The 11,031-nt window shown below is 44.4% G+C and overlaps 1 protein-coding gene across 1 annotated transcript; it reads left to right on the top strand.

The window, feature by feature from the left end:
* Positions 1–1,540: 1,540 nt before the first annotated feature.
* Positions 1,541–7,801, top strand: LOC124019215 (islet amyloid polypeptide). The gene is made up of 4 exons (XM_046334612.1): positions 1,541–1,686; positions 5,647–5,742; positions 6,236–6,370; positions 7,337–7,801. The coding sequence occupies exons 2-4, from the start codon at positions 5,663–5,665 to the stop codon at positions 7,509–7,511; spliced, it is 390 nt and encodes a 129-aa protein (XP_046190568.1). The 5' UTR covers positions 1,541–1,686; positions 5,647–5,662; the 3' UTR covers positions 7,512–7,801.
* The last annotated feature ends 3,230 nt before the right edge of the window (positions 7,802–11,031 follow it).

Raw genomic sequence — 11,031 nt, 5'->3', positions numbered from 1 at the left:
CTTGAATTGAAAATTGAAATTGACAGAGATCAACCTCTCTATCTCTGCCCATCAACTGGACTCGTGGTATAGTGTGCATGCACAAAGTGAGTGTGTAAGATGTGTATAATTCTTGCTTGTTGTTCTTTATAGTTACTTCTATTGCCTATTGTAAGTTACTTCTCTGTGTTTACTTTGTTGTGTAATACTCTGCAGGTAGCTACGTCGCTCTGGATAAGAGCGTCTGCTAAATGACTTAAATGTAATGTAATGTTATACAATCCTTCCTTTGTTAACAGTGTTGTTGCTCTACTTGTGCGATCTGTCACGTGTGGCGCTCGGCGGTCGTCGTCACCGGCCTATTAGCTACCACTGATTGTCTTTCCTCCCCCTCCTTGTATGTTGATTGGTAGCACCTGTTTATATGATTAGTTTGTCTTTATTAGACAGCCGGCCCGCCTGGTTGTTGTGCGGGATTATTTCAGTGTAACCTTCGGCTCTGTTGTAGAGGTACGTGTTAGTGCCTGGTCGTGCCTGGTCGTGACTTTTCCGTTGTACATTTTCATGCCCTGTGTTTGGGGCCGTTACTATTGTGAGCACCCTGTGGTGCGTTGGTGCTATTAAAGACGCACAGCATTGCACTCACTGTCTCCTGCGTTTGACTCCACACACCTACGACACCCGAAGCATTACACTATCAGTTATTGTGTATATTCATCACCCATGTTTTCTGTCCGTGACTGAACCACTACCTTTCCATGTCCATTTCATTAGTGTGTGTCAATAATGTATCATTGAATGTAACTCAGAGGTTGCCTTCTTACCAGCCGGGGGAGGTGCTAGTGCAACCTGGTCTCAGAGCATTTCGTATTATTCTGTATGTATATCAGAGACACCACATTTAGTATGATATATTATGTATGGTATGTATTCATTTGTGGATGTCTATCACCCATTTTTTATAATATGTTACGAATTACAATTCTTATTATACTGTATGTTATGAATTTGATAAACGTACAACATGTTACAAATTCGCGAAACGTATGATAAGAATTCTAGCTAGGTGGCTAACGTTAGCTAGTTGGCTAACATTAGTTAGGTGAGGGTGTAGGGTTACATTTAGGAGTTAGGTTACAGGGTAATGGTTAGGGTTAGGGGAAGGATTAGCTAAAAGGGTTAAGGTTAGTGTTAGGGGAAGGGATTAGCTAACATGCTAAGTATTTGAAAAATTAGCTAAAAATTAGTAAGTAGTTAAAAAAGTTTCTAGTTAGCTCAAATTCTCAAGTTGGCTGTGATCAGATTGGAACTCACAACCTTTGGGTTGCTAGACATTCGTGTTATATGCCAACCCATCCACCCTGACGAACCACCCTTCTTTCATTTTTGTCTTAAGTAACTATCTGTCTTACATATCCATACCAAACGTAACATATAATACGAAACCGTAGTGTCTCGGTCCCCAGATTTACATTTTCTATGTTACATCTAGTCAATGAGACCAGGCTGGAGTCTGGAGTCCAATCTGGAGTCTCTCTTTCACTCTTAGGTGTGGTGCTGGCTCTGGATGCATGTGCCTACGTGCTACTGGGCCTTGTCTTCCTGCTGATCAAGAGGAAGCTTCAGGGAGACCAGGAGTCAGCTGAGGGTGTGGAGCTTAAAAAACACCCAGCCATGGGGCTCTGTAAGCAGGGTAAAACAGACTTGGTGAGTTTGGTTGCAGCTGCACTCTGTTTAGAACTACTCAAGATTCCCAGGAGATGTTCCATCTAAGAGGACACTGCTGGAGAGTTCCATGGTCATCTCCATAGTGATTGGCTTGCGGTGGTTCCTGTGGTGCGTTCCGAGTTCGTCGACCCAGCTCTATACATTTTTTAGGGGCATTTCAAATGACATTTGTCGAGTACAGCACTACTTTTAACAATAACCGTCTGCTAAGTGAAAGGTTATTTGTCTCAACAACTGTTGTTTTAAGGAGTTGGTGTTGTTGTTTTCCTGTATTGGCATTATTATTGTGATGACGATCCTAACTATTGTTGTAATGAACATTAGTCACCACTTGGTGACAGCACAGAGCTGATGTGGTCATGTCTGTCAAGCTATTTTATCAAAAAGAGCCTCACACACCTTTATTTGGCCAAAGACTAATTGTTACATGAGACATTCAGAATGTGCCTGGTGTCCTTTTTCATGTTTGCAAGCCTGTCTCTTTCCCCAGTTCTTGTTTCAAGAACTAAATATGAACGAACGCCATATTGTTAGCTCATCACAACTTTTGATAGACTCGTGAAATTACACCTCTGGCCTGCTCGCCTCCCTACCACTGAGGAAGTACAGTTCCCGCTCAGCCCAGTCAAAACTGTTCGCTGCTCTGGCTCCCCAATGGTGGAACAAACTCCCTCACGACGCCAGGACAGCGGAATCAATCACCACCTTCCGGAGACACCTGAAACCCCACCTCTTTAAGGAATACCTAGGATAGGATAAAGTAATCCTTCTCACCCCCCCCCCCCCCCTTAAAATATGTAGATGCACTATTGTAAAGTGGCTGTTCCACTGGATGTCATAAGGTGAATGCACCAATTTGTAAGTCGCTCTGGATAAGAGCGTCTGCTAAATGACTTAAATGTAAATGTAATGTAATGTATACAATACAAGCATTTTTCCTCTTCGCTCTGTCATCGTTGTCTCTCCACCTCCCACTCGTTCACACCCCAGACTCCTTCATCTCCATTTTCTCTCCTTATCCAATCTCCTTAACCCACCCTTTCACTCTCTCTCAATTCCCCAGATCGTCAGTAACACTCAACAGTCTCATTTTAATCTATGAGGCATAAGAAACACTATAACCATGAGGTATTATCTTATAATAAAACATACAGTACCAGCCAAAGGTTTAAAGGGTTTTTCTTTATTTTTACTATTTTCTACATTGTAGAATAATAGTGAAGACATTAAAATGATGAAATAACACATATGGAATCATGTAGTAACCAAAAACATTTTAAACAAATCCAAAAATATTTTAGATTTTAGATTCTTCAAAGTAGCCACCCTTTGCCTTGATGATAGCTTTGAATGCTCTTGGCATAAATAAAAACCCTGGAATGAGTAGGTGTGTCCAAACTGTATGTATAATGTAAAATTGTCTGAGAGAGGAATCAAATTATCTCATGCAACTTTAGAATTATATGAAGTATATCATGGTAGAACTCTGACATTTGGATCAATCGCTTCCATAAATGGGGTGAGTGTGTGTTGAGAATCACTGGGGAGGCTGGGGGAGAATCCTGCATCCAGCAGGCCTACCACAGGTGGGTGTCAGTCACATCTCCCCTAACTCAGACCTATGGGTAAAACTCTGCACTTAACTACTGTAGGAGCCTTTCTTTGTAAGTATCTGTGGTGTAAGGAGAGGACTCTAGGTAATCAGAGTGTATCTGAGAGCAAACGACCTGAGAGCCAGTCATGCTAGCAACTTCCATGGCGTTTGACTTGAACTATACTGAACAAAAATATAAATGCAACATTCAACAATTTCAATGGTTTTACTGAGTTACAGTTCAAATAAGGAAACCAGTCAATTAAATGAATTCAATGGGCCCTAATCTATCGATTTCACATGACTGGGCAGGGGTGCAGCCACAGGTGGGCCTGGGAGGGCATAGGTGCACACACTGGGGAGCCAGGCCCAGCCAATCAGAATGAGTTTTTCCCCACAAAAGGGTTTTATTACAGACAGAAATACTCCTCAGTTTCATCAGCTGTCCGGGTGGCTGGTCTCAGACGACCCTGCTGGTGAAGAAGCCGGATGTGGAGGTCATTGGCTGGAGTGGTTACACTTGGTCTCCGGTTGTGAGGCCGGTTGGATGTACTGTCAAACGTTGTAGGAGGTTTATGTTCGAGAAATTAACATTAGATTCTCTGGCATCAGCTCTGGTAGACATTCCTGCAGTCTGCATGCCAATTGCACATTCCCTCAAAACTTGAGGCATCTGTGGCATTGTGTTGTGTGACAAAACTGCATATTTTAGAGTAGCTTTTTTTTGTCAAAGCACAAGGTGCACCTGTGTAATGATCATGCTGTTTAATCATCTTCTTGATATGCCACACCTGTCAGGTGGATGGATTATCTTGGCAAAGGAGAAATGCTAACAAGGATGTAAACAAATTTCTGCATAAAACAGTCGAGAAAAATAGCTTGTTTTGCGTATGGAAAACTTCTGGGATCTTTCATTCAGCTCATGAAACATGGGACCAACACTTCACATGTTGTGTTTACATTTTTGTTCAGCATAGTTTCTGTGGAATTCCCTTTTCCTACTACCTTCATTTCACCTCTTTTCACCAGGCGAGTGGGTTGTGGCGCGTGTGGACTAGGTACTAGAGACTAGGTAGTGGGATGGAGGAGAAGTGGGTGACATGATGTGTTATTGATAGTGCATACTAATTCTTAAAGAAATATCCAAACACTTACCAGTAACTACATTTGAAAATGAACTGGGAGTGAAACCTAGTTCCTGAACCCGCCCCTGAGCAAGGCAGTTAACCCGCTGTTCCCCGGGTGCCCAAAGACGTGGATGTCGATTAAGGCAGCCCCCCACACCTCTCTGATTCAGAGGGGTTGGGATAAATGCGGAAGACACATTTCAGTTGAATGCATTCAGTTGTACAACTGACTGGGTATCCCCCTTTACCTTTCCCATTATCCACAATATTGTAGATGTTATCTCCTTATCTGCAATATTGAAGTCGTTATCCCAACATTTTGCCAAGAGGTTACCTCCATTATATAAGCCACCTAAAAACACACCGTCTAACTTTGTGCCCAAAGAACTTAATTCAATATTTTGATGTAAAATGAATGTGTGGTTTCCGCCCCGGCTGTGTTGCCTCCCCGAGTGTGAGTTTAACAGGCCAGACCAATCACAATCGCCAATGACGCTGAATGACGAATACGATGACGTGTGTGTGTGTGTGTGTGTGTGTGTGTGTGTGTGTGTGTGTGTGTGTGTGTGTGTGTGTGTGTGTGTGTGTGTGCGTGCGTGCGTGCGTGCGTGCGTGCGTGTGTGCGTGCGTGCGCGCGTGCGTGCGTGTGTGGAGTAGGTGACTCTTGCTCTGGATTCGAGTTTCTTGAAGTGAACCTCATCCCTGCTAATGGAAAAGCAGGACTATATTTGGAGGGGGTGATGTCACAATTGGTTGACGGTGAAGCCTATATCTGTGGGAGAGCGTGTGTGTGACAGTGTGAGAAACCACTGACAGTAGCCCGTGTCTGTCTTAGGATCCACTGGCGATTGGGTTTAACTACTGAGGGTGAGTTGACCAGACCATTAGGATTCGTATTTGAACTGAGAGAGTTGGAGGCCAGGACACTTATACACCATACTATCCAAAGTATTTTTTCTCTGTTTTCCCTGTGGGGTTGAGAGTAGACTGTTGTGTGGTGTGTCTGTTTGGTGGTCTTTGATTTGCACGGTTCTCTAGACTACAGAACTTTGTCTGTTTCCGCTGTCATTTTATTATAAAGTATTCTAGTAGCATACACTGAACATATTGGATGGGTGTAGGTTACACTCTTCACAGGCATGCGCATCCCTATTCCCAGGCATGTGTAATTCAATGGCGTGTGAGATTACTGACGGTCCATCTTTTGTTTTCATGCAGGGATCTCGCGTGCACGATGTGTCACCTGAAGCTGCCCGTGTTCCTTCTCGTGCCTCTCGTGCTGCTGCGCTGTGTCGCCACCGCCCCAAGCAACAGGTGAGAGTGCAAAGCTGCCTCAGTTATTTCCGTTATTTCTGAGTGTCACTTCTGTGATGTACAATTACAAGTGTCGTTCCGTGTCGCCGAAAGTTCAATTGTCATTAGGAAGCGGGTTTAATTTGGCAGGTGAATGAATCACTCAACTGGTATAGCACTGGTGTTAAGCTGGCACATCCAGTAACTTGGCACATCCACCTTGAACCGTAAGAAATCAATTAACGACGTGGGTAGTCTAACTCTAAAATCGGCTAATGACATTGATGAGATCATTGAGATGAATATCCATTGCAATCGTGACATCCAAAAGGTCGAGATTTGTCTTACCAAGACAGAGACAGGAATATGTGGTTCGCGTAAATGTGATCAAGTGCGTACTGGAGGGGGACTAGTGGCCACTCCATTGCGCCCTCGAGGATTGAGATGATGTTTTGAAGTGGGCATCAGTCACCGGTCGGAGTGACGGTTTGGCTCTTTTCTCATCCCGATTCAGGTACTTCACCTCAACTAGTGAGCAGGAAAGCGCGCTCCCGGACAGAGAAGGCTGGCTCGTGCCCGGGATCGTCTCCAATCCCTTCCTCGGCCTCATTTCCGCACGACTACAGAGAGGGCTCACATCTGCCAACAGGTAAGGTTGCACCTATTTTATTGATTTGCTGATTGAGTGCAAATGTTGATAATTTTGCAGACACGACACTGTAAGAAAATTAATATTTAGTAAATGGATCCACAGCCTGTTTTTAATATACTCAACTCGTCAGTCAAAAGTTTGATCAGAAATGTTATCTGAACATTTTTAGTTGGCCCAGAATTTTCTCCAATTTAAGAAAACCTAGTTTTGGGACACCCACACATTCAAATAGTGCTTTTAACATACAATGTTTTCAACCTACATATTTGACACAAACATGATTACATTGTGCATTATCATTTTATACAGTAATTTGTATTCAACATGTCCTCACCTGGGATTTGAATTTACGATCTCTTGGTTCCCGGCATCCCTATCGATGTGCTACCCCACCATGTATAAATGATCATGCACAAATGCCTTCATGTATGTGAACATGTGTGAAATATGTAGGTTAAAAACTCAGTTTGGGCCAACTAAAAAATGTAAGTTCAGGTAACACTTTGACTGAAAGTTGAGTAAACAAAACAAAAGGCTGTGGAAACCAGTTACTAAATAATAAAACGCTTTACAGTGAAGATTCATGTGGATCAGAATTGAACTAAGATGAAATTCGTGGGGGTGAAATCACCAAATATTTCAATTTATAGTGATAATTGTTCAATTAATTAAATGTAATTAATAAAATAAAATAATAGTGATCTTAATAATAATAATAGTTTATTGCTATTACTAGTATTGTTACTAGTAGCTGCAGTAGTGATATGATCATATTAGTATCATCTAGTAGGCTAATGGTGTAATGGTGGCTATTTTTATCCACTTACCCAAAGTATGTCTGGTAGGCCAAGAACTTTGCTACATTTTCCTGATCTTCATCACTCTATAAATGTTTAGATAAGTAATACATCATTTGCTTGCCATATTGGATGAATCGATTGCTGTCCTCCCATATCCCATCAGCCACCACATAGAGAAAAGGAAGTGCAACACAGCTACCTGTGTGACCCAGCGACTGGCCGACTTCCTGACCCGCTCCAGCAACACCATCGGCACGGTGTACGCCCCCACCAACGTAGGCTCCAGCACCTACGGAAAACGGGATCTACTGCAGCCGCCCGGCTATCTGCCTCTGTAGTCATGCACGGGTGGAAGCCCACAGATGTAGGATATGCTCAGCTGAAATGACCACACCACCATGTATAGGCCGATGTATACGTTTCAAAACAACAACGATGGTTATGAATCGTTAGCTCGAGTTTTTTGGTTCTTTTATCAACTTCAGAAGAGAAAAAAAACAGTGCCTTTTGGTGTAGAATAATAACAAAGAAGTATTTGTTACACAAATCAGACTAGAGGAGGATGAGATACTTGTCTCTGTTCTGTGACCCCAACAGGTTCGACCCCACAATTGCATGTGAATAAAATGTCATGTAAAAAAAAAAGAAAAAAAAGTAAACAGGTGCATAAGGCATATAAAATACACGTTTTGTCCTTCTGTTTGTCTGTTGTGGAGGTTATTTTTTTTTTGTTGTTGTAATAAAGTTGATAGATTTTTTTGAAAGTCGTTGGTTACACTGCTGGGTGAAACTGCTGGGTCACACAGGTTGCACTTCCTTGAACCAGAGTTACACTGTTAACAATGAGGCGGTGTGCCGTGTAGTGGGAAGACCACTTTGTGCTGCTCACCCTGCACTATCAAGTCTACTTCTGAGAAGCTTCCCAGTAAAAGCATTAAAAACAATCAAGCAACCAAGAAAAGTGCTAAAAGAAAATAGCCCATATTAAGATATGGAGCCTGAGAAACAAGGTCCATGAAGTCAATAACTTGCTTGTAACAGATGACATTCATATTCTGACTCTCTCTGGAACTCACTTAGATAACACCTTTGATGATACAGTGGCAGCAATACATGATTATAACATCTACAGAAAAGACAGACATGCCAACGGAGTCGGTGTTGCGGTCTATATTCAGAACCACATTCCTGTAAAGCTTAGAGAAGATCTAATACTATTGAAGGTACATCAGGTATATCTGCCTCACCTAAAGCCCATTCTTGTGGGAATCTACTATAGACCACCAAGTGCTAACAGTCAGTATCTGGATAATATGTGTGAAATGCTTGATCATGTATGTGATATCAACAGAGAAGTATACTTTCTGGGTGATTTAAATATTGACTGTGTCATGCTGGTGATAGAGGACCCAAAAGCGACTTAACAGAAACAGAGTTTATTCAAGTCCAAACAGGGAATAACAGAAATCCTCTAGTCTGTAGAGGGGAAAAACAAGAGAAGCGGCCACAGACTGCAGGTCGCTTCGGGTAGGCGCAGGCCGTAGTTGATAGAGACACCTGCTCACACGCAGCATCTGATGAAGGCAAAAAAACACGACAGGACAGGGCGAAACACAATCACAGCATGGTGAATACTAAACAAGGAACCGACGGGACAGGAACGGAACACAAAGGAATAAATAGGGACTCTAATCAGGGGAAAGGATCGGGAACAGGTGTGGGAAGACTAAATGATGATTAGGGGAATAGGAACAGCTGGGAGCAGGAACGGAACGATAGAGAGAAGAGAGAGCGAGAGAGTGAGAGAGGGAGGGGAGAGAGAGGGATAGAAGGAGGGAAAGAACCAAATAAGACCAGCAGAGGGAAACGAATAGAATGGGGAGCACAGGGACAAGACATGATAATAAATGACAAACATGACAGTACCCCCCACTCACCGAGCGCCTCCTGGCGCACTCGAGGAGGAATCCTGGCGGCAACGGAGGAAATCATCGATGAGTGAACGGTCCAGCACGTCCCGAGACGGAACCCAACTCCTCTCCTCAGGACCGTAACCCTCCCAATCCACTAAGTATTGGTGACCCCGTCCCCGAGAACGCATGTCCATGATCTTATGTACCTTGTAAATAGGTGCGCTCGACAAGGACGGGAGGGGGGAGGGAAGACGAACGGGGTGCGAAGAAAGGCTTAACACAGGAGACATGGAAGACAGGATGGACGCGACGAAGATGTCGCGGAAAAGCAGTCGCACAGCGACAGGATTGACGACCTGGGAGACACGGAACGGACCAATGAACCTGGAGTCAACTTACGAGAAGCTGTCGTAAGAGGAAAGTGGAAAGCCACACTCTCTGGCCGCAACAATACCTTGGACTCTTAATCCTGCGTTTATTGGCGGCTCTCACAGTCTTCCCCGCAGACAAAGGCAGACCAGTGAAGCCTAAGGCGATGTGAGACCATGGTCGAGAAGGAATGGGGAGCGGTCTGAGACGACCGGCAGGAGGAGAGTTACCCGACTTAGTCTGCGCGCAGTCCGAACAAGCAGCCACGAAACGGCGCGTGTCACGCTCCTGAGTCGGCCACCAAAAGCGCTGGCGAATAGACGCAAGAGTGCCTCGAACACCGGGATGACCAGCTAACTTGGCAGAGTGAGCCCACTGAAGAACAGCCAGACGAGTGGAAACAGGAACGAAAAGGAGGTTACTAGGACAAGCGCGCGGCGACGCAGTGTGCGTGAGTGCTTGCTTAACCTGTCTTTCAATTCCCCAGACTGTTAACCCGACAACACGCCCATAAGGAAGAATCCCTCGGGATCAGTAGAAGCCACAGAAGAACTAAACAGACGGGATAAGGCATCAGGCTTGGTGTTCTTGCTACCCGGACGGTAAGAAATCACAAACTGAAACGAGCGAAAAACAACGCCCAACGAGCTTGACGGGCATTAAGTCGTTTGGCAGAACGGATGTACTCAAGGTTCTTATGGTCTGTCCAAACGACAAAAGGAACGGTCGCCCTCCAACCACTGTCGCCATTCGCCTAGGGCTAAGCGGATGGCGAGCAGTTCACGGTTACCCACATCATAGTTGCGCTCAGATGGCGACAGGCGATGAGAAAAATAAGCGCAAGGATGAACCTTATCGTCAGACTGGAAGCGCTGGGATAGAATGGCTCCACGCCTACCTCTGAAGCGTCAACCTCGACAATGAATTGTCTAGTGACGTCAGGAGTAACGAGGATAGGAGCGGACGTAAAACGTTCTTTTAGAAGATCAAAAGCTCCCTGGGCGGAACGGACCACTTAAAACACGTCTTGACAGAAGTAAGAGCTGTGAGAGGAGCAGCAACTTGACCGAAATTACGAATGAAACGCCGATAGAAATTAGCGAAACCTAAAAAGCGCTGCAACTCGACACGTGACCTTGGAACGGGCCAATCACTGACAGCTTGGACCTTAGCGGAATCCATCTGAATGCCTTCAGCGGAAATAACGGAACCGAGAAAAGTAACGGAGGAGACATGAAAAGAGCACTTCTCAGCCTTTACGTAGAGACAATTCTCTAAAAGGCGCTGTAGAACACGTCGAACGTGCTGAACATGAATCTCGAGTGACGGAGAAAAAAATCAGGATATACAAGATAGACAAAAACAAAGATGTTCAGCATGTCTCTCAGAACATCATTAACTAATGCCTGAAAAACAGCTGGCGCATTGGCGAGACCGAACGGCAGAACCCGGTACTCAAAATGCCCTAACGGAGTGTTAAACGCTGTTTTCCACTCGTCCCCCTCTCTGATGCGCACGAGATGGTAAGCGTTACGAAGGTCCAACTTAGTAAAGCACCTGGCTCCCTGCAGATTCT

This window comes from Oncorhynchus gorbuscha, unplaced genomic scaffold (assembly GCF_021184085.1).
Source record: "Oncorhynchus gorbuscha isolate QuinsamMale2020 ecotype Even-year unplaced genomic scaffold, OgorEven_v1.0 Un_scaffold_8:::fragment_2:::debris, whole genome shotgun sequence".
Classification (NCBI taxonomy): Eukaryota; Metazoa; Chordata; class Actinopteri; order Salmoniformes; family Salmonidae; genus Oncorhynchus; species Oncorhynchus gorbuscha.
This window is presented reverse-complemented; position numbering and strand designations above follow the sequence as displayed.